This window comes from Heptranchias perlo, chromosome 32 (genome assembly GCF_035084215.1).
Source record: "Heptranchias perlo isolate sHepPer1 chromosome 32, sHepPer1.hap1, whole genome shotgun sequence".
Taxonomy (NCBI): Eukaryota; Metazoa; Chordata; class Chondrichthyes; order Hexanchiformes; family Hexanchidae; genus Heptranchias; species Heptranchias perlo.
In genome coordinates, this window is record NC_090356.1 from 525958 (window position 1) to 549309 (window position 23352).

Below are 23352 nucleotides of genomic sequence, written 5' to 3' on the forward strand. Positions count from 1 at the left end.
AAAGTACTGCAATACAAAGGGATCTGGGGGTCCTAGTACAAGAAAATCAAAAAGTTAGTATGCAGGTGCAGCAGGTGATCAAGAAGGCCAACGGAATGTTGGCTTTTATTGCTAGGGGGATAGAATATAAAAACAGGGAGGTATTGCTGCAGTTATATAAGGCATTGGTGAGACTGCACCTGGAATACTGCATACAGTTTTGGTGTCCATACTTAAGAAAAGACATACTTGCTCTCGAGGCAGTACAAAGAAGGTTCACTCGGTTAATCCCGGGGATGAGGGGGCGGACATATGAGGAGAGGTTGAGTAGATTGGGACTCTACTCATTGGAGTTCAGAAGAATGAGAGGCGATCTTATTGAAACATATAAGATTGTGAAGGGGCTTGATCGGGTGGATGCGGTAAGGATGTTCCCAAGGATGGGTGAAACTAGAACTAGGGGGCATAATCTTAGAATAAGGGGCTGCTCTTTCAAAACTGAGATGAGGAGAAACTTCTTCACTCAGAGGGTAGTAGGTCTGTGGAATTTGCTGCCCCAGGAAGCTGTGGAAGCTACATCATTAGATAAATTTAAAACAGAAATCGACAGTTTCCTGGAAGTAAAGGGAATTAGGGGTTACGGGGAGCGGGCAGGAAATTGGACATGAATTTAGATTTGAGGTTAGGATCAGATCAGCCATAATCTTATGGAATGGCGGAGCAGGCTCGAGGGGCCGATTGGCCTACTCCTGCTCCTATTTCTTATGTTCTTATGCATCATCCCTCTCTTTTGTGAAGACAGACGCAAAGTATTCATTAAGAACCATACCAACATCTTCCGCCTCCACACGTTACCTTTTTGGTCTCTAATAGGTCCCACTCTTTCCTTAGTTATCCTCTTGCTCTTAAAGTATTTATAAAACATCTTCGGGTTTTCCTTGATTTTACTTGCCAATATTTTCTCATGCTTTCCTAATTTCCTTTTTAATTTCACCCCTGCACTTTTTATACTCCTCTAGGCTTTCTGTAGTACTGAGTTCTCAGTGTCTGACATAAGCTTTCCTTTTCTATCTTATCTTACCCTGTATGCTCCTTGACATCTAAGGGGCTCTAGATTTGGCAGCCCCAACCTTCTTCTTCGTGGGAACATGTTTACTCTGCACCCCTTGAATCTCCCCCTTGAATGCCTCCCTGGGGTGGTGCCAGAGGACTGGAGAATTGCAAATGTTACACCCTTGTTCAAAAAAGGGTGCAAGGATAAATCTGGCAACTACAGGCCAGTCAGTTTTACCTCAGTGGTGGGGAACCTTTTAAAAACGATAATTCGGGAGAAAACTAATAGTCACTTGGACGAGTGTGGATTAATAAAAGAAAGCCAGCACGGATTTGTTAAAGGCAAATCGTGTTTAACTAACTGGATTGAGTTTTTTGATGCGGTAACAGAGAGGGTTGATGAGGGCAATGCAGTTGATGATGTGCATGTGGACTTTCAAAAGACGTTTTATAAAGTGCCATAATAGGCTTGTCAGCAAAATTGAAACCAATGGAATAAAAGGGGCAGTGGCAGCATGAATATGAAATTGGCGAACTGACAGGAAACAGAGAATAGAGGTGAGCGGTTATTTTTCGGACTGGGGGAAGGTATACTGTGGTGTTCCCTCGGGGTTGGTACTAGGACCGCTGCTTTTCTTGCTATACATTAATGACAGGGCACAATTTCCAAATTTGCAGATGACACAAAACTTGAAAATGTAACGAACAGTGAGGAGGATAGTGATAGACTTCAAGAGGATATCGACAGGCTGGTGGAATGGGCGGACACATGGCAGATGAAATTTAATGTCGAGACGTGCAAAGCGATACATTTTTGGCAGGAAGAACAAGGAGAGGCAATATAAACTAAATGGTACAATTCTAAAAGGGGGTGCAGGAACAGAGAGACCTGGGGGGTATATGTGCACAAATCTTTGAAGGTGGCAAGACAGGTTGAAAAAGCAGTTAAAAAAGCATACGGGATCCTGGGCTTTATAAATAGAGGCATTGAGTGCAGAAGCAAGGAAGTTATGTTGAACCTTTATAAAACATTGGTTCAGCCACAACTGGAGTATTGTGTACAATTCTGAGCACTTTAGGAAGGATGTGAAGGCCTTAGAGAGGGTACAGAAAAGATTTACTAGAATGGCTCTGGGGATGAAGGACTTCAGTTACATGGATAAACTGGAGAAGCTGGGGTTGTTATCCTTAAAGCAGAGAAGGTTGAGGAGATTTGATGGAAGTGTTGAAAATCATGAAGGGTTTAGATAAAGTAAATAAAGAGAAACTGTTCCCTTTGGCTGAAGGGTCGAGAACCAGAGAACACAGATTTAAGGTGAGTGGCAAAAGAAGCAACAGCAACGTGAGGAAAAACTGTTTTTTTTTAAGCACAGTGAGTAGTTATGATCCGGAATGCGCTGCCTGAAAGGGTGATGGATACAGAGTCAATTGTGGCTTTCAAAAAGGAATTGGATAAATATTTGAAGAGAAAAGAATTTGCAGGGCTGCGGGGAAAATGGGACTAACTGGATTGCTCTCATCGAGCACGGGCTCGATGGGCCGAATGACCTCCTTCTGTGCTGCAACCAGTCTATGATTCTATGAAATGAAACAAAGATGAAGGTACTGACTAGGAAAAAAAAACAAATTTCAATAAAACAAAATAGCTCTGGACTCCGCTGGCAGCATCTCAGAATGCTGAGGAAACAGAAGAGGCCCCAACCACATTCTTTCAAACATCCTTAGATATAGAAGTTGTGCCAGAGGACTGGATAGTGCCAAAGTAACAAATCTGCTCAGAAAGGGAGAAAAGGATAATCCAGGTAACTATAGACCAGTCAGCCTAACATTGGTAATGAGTAAGCTTCTAGAGGCCATAGTATGGGATAAAATTAACATTCACCTAGAAAGTCATGGGTTCATTAAGGATAGCCAAAAAGGCTATGAAAAGTCATGGCTGACAAATACAAGTTCTCTGAGGAAATAATTAAATCTAATAAAGAAGGAAATGTAATGGATGTTGTGTACATTAATTTTCAGAAGGTGTTCAGTAAGATGCTTGCTAAAATGAAGGGATACAGAATTAGAGAAAGTGTGGCAGCACGAATCGAAAGCTGGTTGAAGGACTGCAAACAGGACAGTGGTAAACAAATGTTTTATTGAACTGGAAGAAAGCCAAACAGCGGTGTTCCCCAGGGATTAATGTTAGAACCATATATGATCTGAACTTGGTAAGGAGCACAATATCAAATTTATAGACCACACAAGAATAGGAAATGGTTAACTGAAGAGGACTGTACATGACTACATGAGCACAGAGACAGGCTAGTAGAGAGCAAATACACAAAACGGTAAAACTTTAACAGGAGCTGAGAGACTTAGAGGTTCAGATAACCAAACCTTCAAAAGTGGGAGAACACGTCCATAAAAAAAGCAAACGGTTTTATAAATCAGGGCATAGAATACAAAGAAGAGGTAACACTAAACATACACAAATCACTGGTCAGGCTGCGCTTCAAATATTGCGTCCAGTTTTGGACGTCTTACTTTAGGATGCCAAGACCATGGCGAGGGAGCAGACAAGATTTACTAAAGGTGATACCAGGGATGAGAGTTTATTTTAAGTTGTGAGGAAAGACTAGAGATACTGGAGCTCTTTTCACTACAACAAAATCAAGAGGAAATCTGGTATAGGTGTTCAAAATCATGAGGTTTTGATTAGATAAATCAGAAAACAATTATTTCCACTGGTTGATAAGTCAGTAACTAGAGGGCATAAATTTAGGACCATCACCAAAAGAACGAAGGGAAAGATTAGGGGATTTTTTTTCTAAAGCAGGGGTTTGTTTGGAAATGGAATGGAGTGACCTATGAAAAAGTGGTGGAAGGGGAATCCATAATAGCTTTTAAAAGGGAAGTTAATAACTATTTGAAAACAAAAAATTTAAAAGAATACAGGGAAATGTCAGATTATGGGAGCAAGTGGATATCTCTTTCAGTGAGCAAGCAGGTGTGATGGGCCAAAATGCTTCTTTCTGCGCCGTAAAACGCTGATTCATTCTTTACACAATTCCAGCTGCTGATCTCCCTCTGAAAAACGTACTCATGTTTGTCCTAAACTTCAGAACCTTGAACTTGTGCCCTTTTGTCCTGTTCCTCGGTCATATCTGAAAGTATTATTCTGGATTTACCTTATCTATCCCATTAAGTATCTTATCTACCTCTACAAGATCCCATCTGAGATCTCTGTGCTAGATTGGCTCAGTACCACACTGAGTAGCACGTTCACTGACTAAGCACAGGGAGGTCCAAAAATAGTTCTTAAATGACAACAAAACACCTATTTCTTCAGGTTATTTTCATATCTTAGTGAATAGAGTTGCCTCCACTCTGCACATCACTGGTACTGAGTGGAGAGGGGCAGCAGTCACATTGAAGGAATGACTTTCATAATAAAAAGCCACAGACTGCACCTCAAATTTCCATTCAAAGAAAAAAAATTACACGTAGAGTCATACAGGAGGGCCATTCGGCCCATTGTGCCTGTGCTGGCTCTTTGAAAGAGCTATTCAATTAGTTCTACTCTCCTGCTCTTTCCCCATAGCCCTGCAAATTTCTCCTTTTCAAGTATATATCCAGTTCCCTTTTCAAAGTTACCAATGAATCTGCTTCCACTACCCTTTCAGGCAGTGCATTCCAGATCATAACAACTCGCTGCGTAAAACATTTTTTCCTCATTTTTTTGCATCCAGAGTTTCGCATCCCTTGTACCATTCTAGTATATCTCGTCTGCACCCTCTCCAAAGCCTTGACATCTTTCCTAAAGTGTGGTGCCCAGAATTGGACACAATACTCCAGCTGAGGCCTAACCAGTGTTTTATAAAGGTTTACCATAACTTCCTTGTTTTCGTACTCTGTGCCTCCATTTATAAAGCCAAGGATCCCATATGCTTTTAATAGCCTTCTCAACTTGTCCTGCTACCTTTGAAGATTTGTGTACGTGAACCCAATGGGATTGTGTCCCCGTACACAGGAACACAATCCCATCTAAACAAATTCAACAAGAGGTATGGATTTCTCAACATTTCACAGACGTCACTTACCTTAAGACCACACACAGCGAGGTAATCCTCATTACATGGGTTCCCAGTCAGACTCAGAACAGTGAAAGGAACTGGAGCTGAAGCTAGACGAGTAAGTGTCAGTTTGCGTTTGCTTGAGTCGGCCTGTTTGAGTAAAGCTGATAGTTGGAGCACTGTGATCTGCAACCAGGAGAAACAAGTGTCGTCAAGTTTGAACTGAACATCAGTTGTGTGGATACATCCCTTACACTGCTATGGAAAAATCAGAGCTTCAGTAGACTACTGAACGTGCCACTCAGTTTGGTACTGAGCCAATGTAGCACAGAGACATCTCAGATAGGATCTTGTAGAGGCATATAGGATACTTAATAGGATAGATAAGGTAAACACCGAACAATACTTTCAGATATGACCATGGAGCAGGACAAGAGGGCATAAGTTCAAGGTTCTGAAGTTTAGAACAAACATGAGTCTTGGATAAGCTACTGATTCCAATCCCCTCCCCAGCAACTGTCTCAGGTTAGACCAGACTGTTCGCAACCTCAGCATCCTATCTGACCCCAAGCTGAATTTCCAACCCAATGTCCTCTCCATCACAAAGACTGCCTACTTCCACCTGTGTAACACTGCCCTCCTCCACCCCTACCTCAGCCCACCTGCTGCTGAAACCCTCATCCATGCCGTTAACATCTCCAGATTTTCCAATGCTCCCCTGACCAGCCTTCCATCCTCTACCCTCTGTAAACTTCAGCTCATCCAAAACTTTGATACCATTCTATCCCATACCAAGTCCTGCTCACTCATCTTTCTGTCCTCTCTGACATACATTAGCTCCTGGTCTCCCAACACCAAGTTTGAAATTCTCATCCGTGTGTTTAAATCCCTTCATAATCTCACCCCTCCTTATCTCTGTAGCCTCCTCCAGCCCTACAACCCCAAACTCTCTACTCCTCTGGCTCTAGCCTCTTGAGCATCCCTTTGTCCACCTTTGGTGGCTGTGCCTTCATCGCCTAGGCCCCACACTATAGAATTGAGTCCTTAAACCTCTCTGCCTCTTCATCTAGCTCTCTTCCTTTAAGACCCTCCTTAAAACCCACCTCCGATCAAGCCCTTGGTCATTCATCCTAATATCTTTCTCAGCTTTCATCTTCTCCTTATGCCTTGGTGAAGCACCTTGGGATGGTATCTCTACATTAAAGGCACTATAAAAATGCAAGTTGTTGTTGCCATGACTTCAAATCCTAACACAGCAAATTATCAAACTGAATTCAATAAATCTGGCAATTTCATAGAAATTTCATAGAATTTGTGGAATGACACCTGCCAGATTTGCCTAAAAATCCAACTGGTTCATAAATGTTCATTAGGGAAAGGATGCCTGGTCTGGTCTATTCGTGACTCCTGTCCCATATCATGCAGTTGACTCTTCGTGCTTCTGAATGGCTAGCAAACTACCTGTCAACTAAATGTGGCCTTGCCAGTGTCGTCCACATTTCATGGACGTATAAAAAAGGTCTAAAAAGTGAATTACTGTAAATACTGTTCCAAGGGACATTCAAAACCAAACGTGACAACGAAACACACCTTTCCCTTTTCGTGACTAACAGCCAGGTGCTGTCGTCGCCCATGTGGAGAAGAGAGAACACACATGGCCACACGGCGTAGCACGTGTGCACTGATCAGTTGCCGGATCGTCTGCCCTTGGTCACCACTGTAGTTCATCCGCACATTCTCAAAGGCACCTTCCTGAGAACCCAGGGTTGGAACCTGCAGGATTAGGGCATTGGGTCAGTAGCATCAGAGCATCAAAAATCCAATTTGAACAATTCTAGTGAACAATTTTACAACACCAAGTTATAGTCCAACAATTTTATTTTTAATCCCACAAGCTTTCGGAGGCTTCCCCCTTCCTCAGGTGGTGTGGCATCTCCACATCAATTCTAGCGAAAGCAAACCTTAAAAATATTAGGACAAAAACTGAGAAGCAGGCAATTTATTGAACAAAATCCAGTTAACTGCACAAACTATTCAGAATTCAAACAACTTTTAAACATTCCAACCCCACTTGATTAAAAAAAAAGGTGCAATTAGCAAAAGTACTCTAAATGTGAGAAACAGAATGGTTAAAATTCCTCCAACAGCAGTTACTAACCTGCCCTATAATACACCACTCTGATATACTTTGCCCCTCAGGATAGTATCACACATTCCAATCAATTACTGCAGCTCTCAGCATCTCTTGATACTTTCACAGAAAATAATCAGTACCGAGGAATAAGGAGGCAGGAATTGAAAGAAGTTACGATGGGAAAAAGTTCTCCAAGCTTCACACTCACTGAGGACACTAACTCAACCCTGTGATATGTCAATGCTTTGCAACACATTCTCGATTGCTGGATATGTTATATAAACTTAACATTACTTCTGGTTTTCAGTTTGTTGCTAGCACGGAGTTGTTGTGTATGGTGATTGAGGATCTGTTCTCACAATCAAATGATGGGGCTTGACCATAATTGGTATTGCACAGGTGATTTGAACTTGGATGATACTGAGGTTTATTTCACTGCACGTTAGAGGAATATCACAGCTCACATATTACACAACATTACATCACTCATCATACTCAATTACTGTACCAAACACTTTCTAACCCTTAACACTCCATTTCCAGTTCCAGGGCGTACCATCAGCTGGTCAGTCATTTCCAGGTTCTTCTCCATTGTGTGCAGCTCATCTAATGCCTGCTGCGCCCGGCTGCTGCTGCCAACCGCTGATGCTTGCTGGAAATTTGTCTGAATAGCATCCATCAGGAAGACGAGCATATCGAGGACTAACCCGGCAGTGGAGTAGCCAGACTAGGAAAGGGAAAGAGAAACAAGGTTACCTGATGGGGACGACTGAAACAATGTTCACTTGTCTGTATCAGGAAGCAGCTTTTGGAGGACTGGCTGCTACGACGGGTTAGAGACGGGTCTTTCACTTTTAGGATCTGGGTTTGAATCCAACTTAAGCTGATGGGATGAAAGTCTCCTCTGCTGGTTGTAAGGATCCCATGTGAAATTCATTTGGGCAATCTTAACCAAGCTGCTAGTGAGCAAATGGCAAGAAGCTAGGAACTGTGGAGGAGCAAAGAGATTTAGGATACCAAGTACAGGAATCACTAAAATCTAATGGGCAGGTACAAAAAAATAATTTAAAAGGCTAATGGAATGTTGACCATTATCTCAAGAGGACTAGAATACAAAGGGGTGGAAGTTATGTTACAGCTGTACAGAGCTCTGATTAGACCCCGTCTAGAGATACTGTGTTCAGTTTTGGGCACCGCACCTCAGGAAGGATGTACTGGCCTTGGAGGGAAGCAGCACAGATTCACCAGAATGATACCGGGGCTTAGAGAGTTAAATTATGAGGACAAGTTGCATAGGCTAGGCTTGTATTCCCTTGAGTATAGAAGATTAAGGGGTGATCGAGTTGAGGAGTTTAGATGATTAAAGGATATGATCGGGAGTATTTGATGGGACAGTGTAGAGGAAGCTTTACTCTGTATCTAACCTGGGAGTATTTATTGCTAATAAGTTCCAGAAATGGAGAGTGATCTATTCTCCAGAACGAATACCCCTCATTTCCCTGACCCACAATGTCACAAAAATAAAAAGCAAGGCGCGCTCGCGTGGCGAGGGGGCCGGGGGACTCGCGGCGCTCGCGTGGCGAGGGGGCCGGGGGACTCGCGGCGCTCGCGTGGCGAGGGGGCCGGGGGACTCGCGGCGCTCGCGTGGCGAGGGGGCCGGGGGACTCGCGGCGCTCGCGTGGCGAGGGGGCCGGGGGACTCGCGGCGCTCGCGTGGCGAGGGGGCCGGGGGACTCGCGGCGCTCGCGTGGCGAGGGGGCCGGGGGACTCGCGGCGCTCGCGTGGCGAGGGGGCCGGGGGACTCGCGGCGCTCGCGTGGCGAGGGGGCCGGGGGACTCGCGGCGCTCGCGTGGCGAGGGGGCCGGGGGACTCGCGGCGCTCGCGTGGCGAGGGGGCCGGGGGACTCGCGGCGCTCGCGTGGCGAGGGGGCCGGGGGACTCGCGGCGCTCGCGTGGCGAGGGGGCCGGGGGACTCGCGGCGCTCGCGTGGCGAGGGGGCCGGGGGACTCGCGGCGCTCGCGTGGCGAGGGGGCCGGGGGACTCGCGGCGCTCGCGTGGCGAGGGGGCCGGGGGACTCGCGGCGCTCGCGTGGCGAGGGGGCCGGGGGACTCGCGGCGCTCGCGTGGCGAGGGGGCCGGGGGACTCGCGGCGCTCGCGTGGCGAGGGGGCCGGGGGACTCGCGGCGCTCGCGTGGCGAGGGGGCCGGGGGACTCGCGGCGCTCGCGTGGCGAGGGGGCCGGGGGACTCGCGGCGCTCGCGTGGCGAGGGGGCCGGGGGACTCGCGGCGCTCGCGTGGCGAGGGGGCCGGGGGACTCGCGGCGCTCGCGTGGCGAGGGGGCCGGGGGACTCGCGGCGCTCGCGTGGCGAGGGGGCCGGGGGACTCGCGGCGCTCGCGTGGCGAGGGGGCCGGGGGACTCGCGGCGCTCGCGTGGCGAGGGGGCCGGGGGACTCGCGGCGCTCGCGTGGCGAGGGGGCCGGGGGACTCGCGGCGCTCGCGTGGCGAGGGGGCCGGGGGACTCGCGGCGCTCGCGTGGCGAGGGGGCCGGGGGACTCGCGGCGCTCGCGTGGCGAGGGGGCCGGGGGACTCGCGGCGCTCGCGTGGCGAGGGGGCCGGGGGACTCGCGGCGCTCGCGTGGCGAGGGGGCCGGGGGACTCGCGGCGCTCGCGTGGCGAGGGGGCCGGGGGACTCGCGGCGCTCGCGTGGCGAGGGGGCCGGGGGACTCGCGGCGCTCGCGTGGCGAGGGGGCCGGGGGACTCGCGGCGCTCGCGTGGCGAGGGGGCCGGGGGACTCGCGGCGCTCGCGTGGCGAGGGGGCCGGGGGACTCGCGGCGCTCGCGTGGCGAGGGGGCCGGGGGACTCGCGGCGCTCGCGTGGCGAGGGGGCCGGGGGACTCGCGGCGCTCGCGTGGCGAGGGGGCCGGGGGACTCGCGGCGCTCGCGTGGCGAGGGGGCCGGGGGACTCGCGGCGCTCGCGTGGCGAGGGGGCCGGGGGACTCGCGGCGCTCGCGTGGCGAGGGGGCCGGGGGACTCGCGGCGCTCGCGTGGCGAGGGGGCCGGGGGACTCGCGGCGCTCGCGTGGCGAGGGGGCCGGGGGACTCGCGGCGCTCGCGTGGCGAGGGGGCCGGGGGACTCGCGGCGCTCGCGTGGCGAGGGGGCCGGGGGACTCGCGGCGCTCGCGTGGCGAGGGGGCCGGGGGACTCGCGGCGCTCGCGTGGCGAGGGGGCCGGGGGACTCGCGGCGCTCGCGTGGCGAGGGGGCCGGGGGACTCGCGGCGCTCGCGTGGCGAGGGGGCCGGGGGACTCGCGGCGCTCGCGTGGCGAGGGGGCCGGGGGACTCGCGGCGCTCGCGTGGCGAGGGGGCCGGGGGACTCGCGGCGCTCGCGTGGCGAGGGGGCCGGGGGACTCGCGGCGCTCGCGTGGCGAGGGGGCCGGGGGACTCGCGGCGCTCGCGTGGCGAGGGGGCCGGGGGACTCGCGGCGCTCGCGTGGCGAGGGGGCCGGGGGACTCGCGGCGCTCGCGTGGCGAGGGGGCCGGGGGACTCGCGGCGCTCGCGTGGCGAGGGGGCCGGGGGACTCGCGGCGCTCGCGTGGCGAGGGGGCCGGGGGACTCGCGGCGCTCGCGTGGCGAGGGGGCCGGGGGACTCGCGGCGCTCGCGTGGCGAGGGGGCCGGGGGACTCGCGGCGCTCGCGTGGCGAGGGGGCCGGGGGACTCGCGGCGCTCGCGTGGCGAGGGGGCCGGGGGACTCGCGGCGCTCGCGTGGCGAGGGGGCCGGGGGACTCGCGGCGCTCGCGTGGCGAGGGGGCCGGGGGACTCGCGGCGCTCGCGGGCTTGATGGACTCACACGTACATATTCATTAAGGAATGCCAATTTTCTTAGGCGTATATTCCTCATTTTGTAAGCACATCGACCATGCATAGATCAATGCAATACACTAACAGTCTTCCTTTAACGTTCAGGAGAATCAACAACTGAAACAGGAAACAAATCAGTCACTGAAGCCAGGGCTGCTGAAGAAATCAAGAACTACTTTGTTTTTGCGGCCGGAAGGCTGTTTCCAGTGGGGTGCCGCAGGGCTCGGTACACAAAGATAGGCCGTGTGGTTGATAGTGAGGAGGAAAGCTGTAGACTGCAGGAAGATATCAATGGACTGGTCAGATGGGCAGATAAGTGGCAAATGGAGTTCAATCCGGAGAAGTGTGAGGTAATGCATTTGGGGAGAGCAAACAAGGCAAGGGAATACACAATAAATGGGAGGATACTGAGAGGTGTAGAGGAATTGAGGGACCTTGGAGTGCATGTCCACAGATCCCTGAAGGTAGCAGGTCAGGTAGATAAGGTGGTTAAGAAGGCATATGGAATGCTTTCCTTTATTAGCCGAGGCATAGAATATACGAGCAGGGAGGTTATGCTGGAACTGTATAAAACACTGGTTAGGCCACAGCTCGAGTACTGCGCACAGTTCTGGTCACCACATTATAGGAAGGGTGTAATTGCACTAGAGAGGGTGCAGAGGAGATTTATGAGGATGTTGTCAGGACTGGGGAATTTTAGCTATGATGACAGATTGGATAGGCTGGGGTTGTTTTCCTTGGAACAGAGGAGGCTAAGGGGCGATTTGATAGAAGTGTCCAAAATTATGAGGGGCCTAGATAGAGTGGATAGGAAGGACCTATTTCCCTTAGAGGAGGGGTCAATAATCAGGGGGCATAGATTTAAAGTGATTGGTAGAAGGATTAGCACGGAAATGAGGAAATAATTTTCCACCCAGAGGGTGGTGGGTCTGGAACTCACTGCCTGAGAGGGCGGTAGAGGTAGAAACCCTCAACGCATTTAAAAAGTGCCTGGATGTGCGCCTGAAGAGCTGTGACCTGCAGGGCTACGGACCAAATGCGGGAAAGTGGGATTAGGCTGGGTGGCTCGTTTCTCAGCCAGCATGGACACGATGGGCCGAATGGCCTCCTTCTGTGCCATAAATTTTCTATGATCTGTACATAAGCAAAACATCTGTGGTTTTTCACCTCAGCTCCTTGATTCAGTTGTCGTATGATGCCAATATTATTGACATACTACCAGGCAGCACTTGCACTTCTTGCTGTAGTTTGGTTCAGTTAACACCTGGCCATTGCCTTTATTTTCAGCCACTGGGAGGCAGAGCTCCCCAATGACAAGAGTTATCCGGTCTGACGGCACAGGGCACCACCTGACTCGCACTACAGTAAGGCAGGAAAACCAATACTATGTATGTACTACTAGTCGCATCTATTACAAATACATCCTCAAACACCCTCATACATCAGGGGATGTTTCTATAATATATTCTAGCTCCTGTGGAATGAAACATGCCTCTTCTGTCTCAGCCAAGCAGTATATCTGTCAATTCTTTCCATCACCAGCTATTTGCTATTAACTCCCTGCTTTGAATGTCAAGCAAACTAGCTGATGCATTTTTGCTTTGTAAAACATTCTTGTTTGTATTTTAAACACACTCTAGTTTCCTTGGGCAGAAATGCCAAGTCACCATGGAGCAGTGCTGAACTGGATAGAAATGTTGTGTTTTGAAGTCATTAAAGTTGCTCAACAAGTTTAATTAGAGTGCCAAGAAAGACATACAGTGGCAACAACTATATTTCAATACAGGCAAGTGTGAGGTGGTACTTTTTGGTAGGAACAATAGGAGGTCACATACTCCTTGGAAAATAAAAGTCTAAATGGGGTAGAGGAACAGAGGGATCTCGGGGTACAGATACACAAATCGTTAAAAGTAGCGATGCAGGTCAATAAGGCCAGAAAAAAAAAGCAACCAAAGCACTTGGGTTCATTACTAGAGGGATACAACTGAAAAGCAGGGAAGTTATGTTAAACTTGTATAGAACCTTGGTTAGACCACACTTGGAGTACCCTGAACTGTTCTGGTCTACATATTATAAAAAAGGACACAGAGGCACTGGAGAAGGTATAAAAATGATTTCTAGGATGATACCAGAACTGAGAGGATAGCCCTATCAGAGAAGGCAGAACAGGCTGGGGCTCTTTTCTCTAGAAAAGGGAAGACTGAGGGGTGACCTGATAGAGGTCTTTAAGATTATGAAAGGGTTGGAAGGGAAGACGTAGAGAAGATGTTTCCACTTACGGGGCAGACCAGAACTTGGGGCCATAAATATAAGATAGTCACTCGTAAATCCAACAGGGCATTCAGGAGAAACTTCTTTACCCAGAGAGTGGTTAGAATGTGGAACTCACTACCACAAGGAGTAGTTGAGGCGAATAGCATAGATGCATTTAAAGAGAAGCTAGATAAACACGAGAGAGAAAGGAATCGGATATGTTGATAGGGTTAGATCAAGTAGGGAGGGGGGAGTCTTGTGTGGAGCATAAACACCGGCATAGACCTGTTTGTCCAAATGGCCCGTTTCTGTGCTGTACATTCTGTATAATTCTATGTAACTCATGCAACACATCAGCAAAAACTGCAGGCTGGAGCAACTGCAACGGTAGCAAAACTTTCAGAGTTCGAGCCAGAAAAAGAAATTGTAAAATGTCAAAAAGCCACTGGTTTCAAATCTAGCATAGAATGAAAATGCTTCTCACCACTGAAAAAATCCAAGAAAAATTAAATGTACTAAAGATTACTTTAAAACCCCATTAGCATTGAACACACCAGTCTCAAACACAGCACTTCTAAACTACCCCTTCATTGCTCACAGGCCACATGCACTTCCACTGATTAATAGGAGCTCAGAAGAATAACCAGGTACCATATTGGAAAACACTCACTGTGAATCTCAGTAACAAAGATAACCATAATCCTCTAAATGACGAGAAATATTATATAATAGATTTGGTGTCCCCAGGATTCAGGCACTTCCTGTCATCTGATTCAGTCTTGCTAGATTTTGATAAGGCTCTGCGGGGGCTTCTGGCATAGGATGGGGTGGGGAATCGGTAAAAGAAATCTCAACCCTATGCTAATGAGGGATGTAGGACAATATGTAGCTACAATTAATCAATTTCCACATGGACGGCAGCAGTTCAAGAAGGCGGCCCACAACCATTTTCTCAAGGCAACTAGGGGTGAGCAATAAATGCCAGCCTTGCCAGCGATGCCCACATCCCAAGAATGCACTCGTCCCTTTGCATTTATCTGCAGGAGAAGTGCTCTGGTGTCGCAGAGCGCTTTCTGGGACATGGGGCTTGCTCTGGAAGGCGGATGATTCTTTCACGGTGGAGCTGATTCCACTGCTCAGATCTTTGTATGTTGAATGCAAATGTGGCCATTTTTAAAAGTTAATAGCATGAATGTTCCTTGAGCTTCAAAATGCCATATTTTAGCCACAGAGGCAGATGCAGCTCATGAGATGTTGGTTGCCTGTCTCACACCTGGTCCTCCCAGGGCCTGGATTTCTATGGATATATGGCAGAATTGGGATTTCCTAAACTCTCAAGCCAGTTTGGTTTCAAATCAAATTACAACTCATAAAGCAGCATCTCTCACAGTCTTACAAACATTTTCTAGAACATGTTTCACTGAGAACAGGAGCTGGGACACAATCCCAATGTGTGTATATATACAAATCTTTGAAGGTGGCAGGACAAGTTGATATGGCTGTTAAAAAAAGCAAATGGAATCCTGGGCTTTATAAATAGAGGCATAGAGTACAAAATTAAGGAAGTTATGCTAAACCTTTATAAATCACTGGATAGCTGGAGTATTGTGTCCAATTCTGGGCACCGCACTTTAGAAAGCCTTGGAGAGGGTGCAGAGGGAATTTACTAGAATGGTACCAAGGATGAGGGACTTCAGTTATGTGGAGAGACTAGAGAAGCTGGGGTTGTTCTCCTTAGAATAGAGAAGATTTAATAGAGGTGTTCAAAATCATGAATGACTTGGATGAAGAGACCGAGTGTAAAGTATCCAAGTTTGCTGACGATACAAAGCTAGGTGGGAAAGTAAGGTGTAAGGAGATCACAAAGAATCTGCAAAGGGATGTGGACTGGTTAAATGAGTGGGCAAGAAGTTGGCAGATGGAGTATAATGTGGGGAAATGTGAGGTTATTCACTTTGGTAGGAAGAATAGAAAAACAGAATATTTTTTAAAAGGTGAGAAACTATTAAATGTTGGTGTCCAGAGAGACTTGGGTGTCCTGGTACAAGAAACATAAAAAGTTAGCATGCAGGCAATTAAGGAAAGCAAATGGCATGTTTGCTTTTATTGCAAAGGAGTTGGGGTACAAGAGTAAGGACGTCTTACTACAATTGTACAGGGCTTTGCTGAGACCTCACCTGGAGTACTGCATACAGTTTTGGTCTCCTTATCTAAGGAAGGATATACTTGCCACACTGGCAGTATGGTAGGTTGAGTAGAATGGGCCTATCCTCTCTGGAGTTTAGAAGAATGACAGGTGATCTCATTGAAACATATAAGATTCGGAGGGGGCTTGACAGGGTAAATGCTGAGAGGTTGTTTCCCCCGGTTGGAGAGTCTAGAACTAGAGGGCGTAGGCGCAAGATAAGGGGTCGGCCATTTAAGACTGAGCTGAGGAGGAATTTCTTCGCTCAGAGGGTTTTGAGAATCTTTGGATTTTGCTGCCCCAGAAGGCTGTGGATGCTGAGTCATTGAATATATTCAAGGCTGAAATAGATAGATTTTTGGACTCTAGGGGAATCAAGCGATATGGGGATCGGATCGGGCAGGAAAGTGGAGTTGAGGATAGAGGTCAGCCATGATCTGATTGAAAGGCGAAGCAGGCTCGAGGGGCCGTCTGCTCTACTACTGCTCCTATTTATTGTTTTTAATCAAGGGTTTTGATAAGAGTAGATAGGGAGAAACTGTTTCCACTGGCAGAAGGGTCGGTAAGCCTCCACAGATTTAATGCCCTCAAGATATTATCAACTTAAATAATCTTGCCAGCAGCCTTGCATTTGTGCAATATATTTAGTTGGTAGTTGATAATCTCACAATTTTTTTCTCCCTTATCAAGACACCTGAACATAGGCAAAAAATCAAGAGTAAATTGAGAGAAACTGTTTCCAGTGGCAGGAGGGTCGGTAACCAGAGGACACAGATTTAAGGTAATTGGCAAAAGAACCAAAGGGGAGATGAGAAGAATTTTTTTTATGCAATGAGTTGTAATGATCTGGAATGCACTGCCTGAAAGGATGGTGGAAGCAGATTTAATAGTAACTAAAGGGAATTGGATAAATATTTGAAAAAGAGAAATTTGCAGGGCTGTGGGGAAAGAGCAGGGGGATGGGTCTATTTGGATAGATCTTTCAAAGAGCTGGCACAGGCATGATGAGCTGAATCGCCTTCTTCTGTGCTATATGATTCTTTTCCCTACTAAGTTTCTCCCCTTCTCAGAAGGCGCTGACTTTTGTTGGGGTTCATTTGCATGGATGCCAGACACTTTTTGATACCAAATGGCCATTCTTCCTGTGAGCCTGGACAGTGAGTATTGCTGAGCTATTCCACTAAAAAAGCCATCACAGGTGAGCCTAATCGTGTCCTTATCTGACAATCACATACAATTTCCAGGAGCTATCACTAGGAAGCAATCAAGACCAGGAACTTTGCTGACCACCCCCACCCCCCCACCCATCCCCTGCCCCAGGTAACCCAGCACAGCTCAGATCAGGGAATCAAATGAGACCTTTTGATCTGTACGGGTCATCTCCTCATTATCTTTATTATCTAAGCAACTGGGGAAACCCTTGTGATGCAAGGTTTAACGGAAATGCAAAGCTCCTGAGTGCTATATAACTAATCCTTATTTTTGAAGTACAGCACTAGAATATAGAGGAGCCTGAAACATTAAGGCAGCCGTCTGCAGTAGGCACTCATTGGTTCCACAATAGCATACTGCACGAGTGAGACTTTCCTCTCAATTCATACGGCTAGTACTCACCACCTGGCTGTGCAATTCCTCCCTGCAGCCCTCGATCTGTTTACACAAAGTACTCTTCTTTGGCTTGTCATCCTCACAAGTCTTGCCATCTGCACTCATCACTTTGCATTTGTCTGCAGGAGAGGTACTCTGATGCCGCAGGGCGCTTTCTGGGACACGGGGTTCGTTCTGGAAGGCAGATGATTCTTTCATGGTGGAGCTGATTCCACTGCTCGGACTGCGTTTAACCAGAGCCTGAAGAAACACAGCGATATTAGACATCTGTCAATTTCCTTTAGAAAGGACCCACAAAAATAAGAATTCAGAACAGAGGTGTCCAAACTGCAGCCCCTGGGCCCTTGCTACTCAGTCCTATCTGTGTTGATATTTGCTAGTTTGTTCTGTTGGAATGTTATGGGCCTGAAGGTTTGGAAAGGGTTGTTTTTAGTGTTGTCGTTTTTAGTGTTGTCGTTTATTGGTGGATAAATCAGACACCAAGATCTGTTGGTGTCAGCAACTCCAGATATACTAGAATGAATGGGAACAGGAGTTTAACTTTATATTTGGCCCGAAGGCTCCATGTGTCCCACAATGACAAAAGGCCTGGTTTAGAATAATGTACAAGTCTCCAAAGTGACACTGGCTGAGTCATAATCTTTGCTGGGATTGGACACGAGGCTGGAAATGTTCTTACAGTCAAAAATAATGAATCCAGTTTCACAGGTTTTATTCACCAGGAGCGAAGCCACAAGAGATATTCTGAAGAAAAACCACACACAGCACTGGCTGGTGGCAGAGCAGCAATATTGCAGCAAAAACTCCCACCTCAACAGGACCCTGATCACATGTGAATCCACATCCTTTAACATCCTGAGGATATTTTTATTTAAGTTGTGAAATGTGGATGACTCGAGGAAATGACTGGAAGGAGATACTGAACTCAACCCAGTGAGGAAGCAGAACAAAATCAGTATAAACAGTGACTTAGGGTACATCAGCAAGCAACCTCTTTCAACTGTGAAAATCAACCTTTCCTTACACTTATAGTCTCAGCAACATTATAGCCAGTTCCCATGATACCATTCAAAAGTTTACTTTTCTCTCAGTAATTTTCTCGCCTCCCTTCCTAAAAACGTTGACACTTGCTGCTGTACGATTCCATGGGCATTGGTTGCCCTCCAGTACTTCACCCAAGTGACCATTCTTTATATATCAGCCCACATGACAGCGAGCAAGCTAGTCTACCTAGGGAACCAACCCTGCCAAGCTCGATCCTGTTCTAATTCATCATTCCCACATACACCTGTTTAAAACTGAATTAAGAACCTTGGCTAATCTCCTTTCCCAACCCAGGACTTCTGAGCTAACTATAGGCTCTCTATTGCTACCCCAGCTGTGATCAGCTAATTGAGCACAGGCTAGGGAGTGAACCTGGATCTTCTGGTCTGTATGTCTCAGCTATCATCGGAGCCCTGGCATTCAATACTTAGAACAAAAGTAATGCTAAGAATTGATATTTCCATCTACCTAATTTTAAACAAGATTCTAATGCTAAGGTTCCCACTTTAACATGCAGATAAATAAAAATTGTCACCTTACGAAGCAGTGAGCACCTACCTCCCATTTACAGCTGCCAAATTTAAAAACTGTTTCAAGCATGATTGAAAATCTATCTCCAAAAATGGCTACATTTTGTAGCTCTATCAGGATGCTAAACATAAGCAGCACTGTAAACTAACAGTTCTATCGCTGTGCACACGCAAGAGACAGATAGAAAACGAAAGAGACAGACACAGGCAGAATGTGTATGAGAGAAAGAGACACACATAGGAACAAGACAATTTGGATTCATATAGCTCTTTATTGTAGTAAATGTCTGAAGGCAGTGAGGAAGAAACACTGAATTAATAAAGGGAGTGGGAAAAACATATGGTCAAAGAGACATGTTTTAAGGAAGCTTTTGAAGAGGGGAGAACGATGGCGAAATGAGAGGGTTTAGGGAGCAAGAGAATAAGGCCAAAGGCACTGCTGGCTCTGACACCAATGATGGAAGGACAGGAGGCCAGTTGGAAAACTGAAGGGCATGGACTGGAATGTTAGGCGGGAGGAGGGTGCAGAGCTCAAGTTATGTGAAGCTATGGAAAGATTAGGTAAACACTATGGCGGAGAATGGGGAGCAGATAGAGAGTGAAGAAAACAGGAGTGACGGGCAAGTTAGGTAGGGTGAAGAGTGTGGAATGTTGGACAAATTGGAGTTTATTTAGGTGTTCCTCGACAGGGAATTGAGGGAGGAATTAAGAGAAGCCAAGCCCTGGATGCAAGAAAAGCATAAGGTTATGAGGAATGGGGATGATAAGGGTCAAGGGGGTTGATTTGTCGGGGGAGGTGGAAATAAGTAGTCTTGACAATGGACAGGATATGGAGTTTAAAGCTCAGCTCGGACATGAACAGGACACTAAGATCCCAAATCTTCGATTTTGGCCTGAGCAAGCAGCCAGAGAGGGGGCTGAAGACAGAGTGGGTGTATGGAGTTTTTGGCAACAACTGAACAAGATGGTTTGGCAGAGTCGAGTTGGCTGTCATCAAAATACATACGGAAGCTGACCCCGTGCCTCTGGTTTATCTAATCAAGAAGCAACATATAAATGCGGAAAAGGAGGGGCCAAAGATGGAACTGGGGTACTATCGAGGTGATCATGTGGATCGGGAGCAGAAGCCACTGCTAAAGATATGCTGGCTTTATTGAAACAGGTACAAGGAACCAAAACAGGCAACCTACAGAGATGGACCAGGGAAAAGGAGGAGGAGAACAAAGATTGTGCACTACAGCAGTCATCACAGAGAATGTCATTGACCAGGGAGGTCTCACTGCAATGGACAGGGAAGAAATCACACTGGAAGGGATTGGAACAGATCACGGTGGGAAAGGTGGCAACAGCACACAAAGAAAGCGTGGAGGGAGACGTCCCCCAGAGGACTGGCACTACCTTTCAGGGTATAATTCCTTTTTACTATCATGTGAAACCCATTAACCACCAAAGTTGCCTTATCAACCTAGAAATCCACGGCGCAGACCGTCCCCTTCCAGTTGGTAGAAGTAGCGTGGGTTTCAAAACAACGGTCGACAAGCGGATAGAAAAAAAGTGAAATTCTACCACCATATTTATCCACAGAAAAGCACTGACTGCAGACAGTTGGTTTTCTATTTTCCCTTCAGTGTAAATTCTTTTTATCACATACCTGACAACTCCCATCTTCCTTTGCTCCACAGTCACAGAAGAAGGATCCATACTTGGCATAAGAAATCTCATGATCCTTGTGACAGACTTTAGCACAAATGGTGCAAACGCCGACTCCTTCCACCATTTTACAGGTGTGACAGTGATACCTGAAACAGGTTAGATTCTGAGTCAGTTTAGCCCTTCCTCATTCATAGTCATGCTAAGTCTCTAGCAAACATAATTTAAAACATGCTTGATGTCACAAAGTTTGTGATTTACACCATTAATATAAGAAGAATATTAGTTTATATGGTTGGGCTGTATTGTTCAGATTTCAAGACCACGGAATTGTTTCCTTTTCATATTGTGGTAAAGCACAGCGTCCTGTCAAGCAGCCTTCTGCCTTCCTGCACATTGCAGAAAATCCCATTAAGTAAGTGCTCCCCAGAGAGCAGAAGTGTACTCAATCACATGACAATAACAGAACCAATGACTTACCCCCCCCCCGGCCTCTTTTGGACAATAATCATATCTACTGCAATGCAGAGATTAGCTAAACATATCACATGCCAGTTTCACTCTCATCAACCGAGAAGTGAAAGGGAAAAGCGTAGAGCAGCAGAAAGAAAGTGTACTTTAGGCACTACAGATAAAGTGCAAACTAGGAACATAAGAACATAGGAACAGGAGTAGGCCATACAGCCCCTTGTGTCTGCTTCGCCATTTGATAGATCATGGCTGATCTGTGATCTAACTCCATATACCTGCCTTTGGCCCATATCCCTTAATACCTTTGGTTGCCAAAAAGCTATCTATCTCACATTTAAATTTAGCAATTGAGCTAGTATCAACTGCCGTTTGCGGAAGAGAGTTCCAAACTTCTACCACCCTTCTTTGTGTGTAGAAATGTTTTCTAATCTCACTCCTGAAAGGTCTGGCTCTAATTTTTAGACTGTGCCCCTATTCCTAGAATCCCAAACCAGCGGAAATAGTTTCTCTCTATCCACCCTATCCGTTCCCCTTAATATCTTATAAACTTCAATCAGATCACCCCTTAACCTTCGAAACTCGAGAGAATACAACCCCAATTTGTGTAATCTCTCCTCGTAACTTAACCCTCGAAGTCCGGGTATCATTCTAGTAAACCTACGCTGCACTCCCTTCAAGGCCAATATGTCCTTCCGAAGGTGCGGTGCCCAGAACTGCTCACAGTACTCCAGGTGCGGTCCAACCAGGGTTTTGTATAGCTGCAGCATAACTTCTGCCCCCTTGTACTCTAGTCCTCTAGATATAAAGGCCAACATTCCATGAGCCTTATTGATTATTTGCTGCACCTGTTCCTGACACTTCAATGATCTATGTACCTGTACCCCTAAGTCCCTTTGGACATCCACTGGTTTTATTCTTTTTTGATCCAAAGTGGATGACCTCACATTTGCCTACATTGAATTCCATTTGCCACAGTTTTGCCCATTCACCTAATCTATCAATATCGCTTTGTAATTTTATGTTTTCATCCACACTGCTTACAATGACACCAATCTTTGTGTCATCGGCAAACTTAGATATGAGACTTTCTATGCCTTCATCTAAGTTGTTAATAAATATTGTGAATAATTGAGGCCCCAAGACAGATCCCTGCAGGACTCCACTAGTCACATCCTGCCAATGTGAGTACTTACCCATTATCCCTACTCTCTGACGCCTTTCGCTCAGCCAACTTCCTAACCAAGTCCATACTTTTCCCTCAATTCCATGGGCTTCTATCTTAGCCAACAGTCTCTTATGTGGGACTTTATCAAATGCCTTCTGGAAGTCCATATAAATAACATCCATTGACATTCCCCTGTCCACTTCTTTAGTCACCTCTTCAAAAAATTCAATCAAGTTTGTCAGGCACGACCTACCTTTCACAAATCCATGCTGGCTCTCTCTGATTAACTGAAAATTCTCGGTGTTCAGTCACCCTATCCTTAATTATAGACTCCAGCATTTTCCCCACAACAGATGTTAGGCTAACTGGTCTATAATTTCCTGGTTTCCCTCTCTCTCCTTCCTTAAAAAGCAGAGTGACATGTGCAATTTTCCAATCCAGAGGGACAGTTCCTGAATCTAGAGAACTTTGAAAGATTATAGTTAGGGCATCTGCAATGTGCTCACCTACTTCCTTTAAAGCCCTGGGATGGAAACCTTCTGGTCCTGGGGATTTGTCACTCTTTAGTGCTATTATTTTCTTCATTACTGTTGTTTTACTTATGTTAATTTTATTGAGTCCCTATCCCCAATTCAATATTAGTTTTCTTGGGATTTCCGGCATGCTATCCTCTTTTTCTACTGTAAATACTGACGCAAAGTAATTGTTGAACATGTCCGCCATTTTCCCATTGTCAATGACAATATCCCCACTTTCAGTTTTTAAGGGGCCAACACTGCTCCTGACCACTGTCTTTTTCCTAACTATAATCTTATAAGCCAGCATGGATTTGTGAAAGGTAGGTCGTGCCTGACAAACCTGATTGAATTTTTTGAAGAGGTGACAGATAGGGTGGATAGAGAGAAACTATGTGGTTGGGGATTCTAGGAGTAGGGGGCACAGTCTGAAAATTAGAGCCAGACCTTTCAGGAGTAAGATTAGAAAACATTTCTACACACAAAGGGTTGTAGAAGTTTGGAACTCTGTTCCGCAAATGGCAATTGATACTAGCTCAATTGCTAAATTTAAATCGGAGATAGATAGCTTTTTGGCAACCAAAGGTATTAAGGGATATGGGCCAAAGGCAGGTATATGGAGTTAGATCACAGATCAGCCATGATCTTATCAAATTGTGGAGCAGGCACGAGGGGCTGAATGGCCTACTCCTGTTCCTATGTTTCCCATCTACTAAGCTATGAAATCTATTACTGGTATTTATTTCTGCTTACATCTCGGATACAGGGATTTAATCTTTCTTTTAAAATTTGTTCTCAGAGGCAAAGGCCACATTTATTGCCCATTTCCTTCGTTGCCGGGTGTCAGCTGTGGCTCAGTTGG

At 47.0% G+C, this 23352-nt stretch overlaps 1 protein-coding gene across 2 annotated transcripts in view; it reads right to left on the minus strand.

Moving 5' to 3' along the window:
• Positions 1-23352, minus strand: part of ubr4 (ubiquitin protein ligase E3 component n-recognin 4) — a 266230-nt gene that overhangs the window by 149899 nt on the left and 92979 nt on the right. For both annotated transcript variants that reach the window (XM_067970130.1, XM_067970129.1), the window contains exons 37-41: positions 20341-20488; positions 17122-17355; positions 7778-7948; positions 6678-6860; positions 5115-5273 (exon numbers count right to left, since the gene is read on the minus strand). In XM_067970130.1, coding sequence (XP_067826231.1) covers positions 5115-5273; positions 6678-6860; positions 7778-7948; positions 17122-17355; positions 20341-20488 — 895 coding nt within the window. The remainder of the gene's footprint in view (positions 1-5114; positions 5274-6677; positions 6861-7777; positions 7949-17121; positions 17356-20340; positions 20489-23352) is intronic.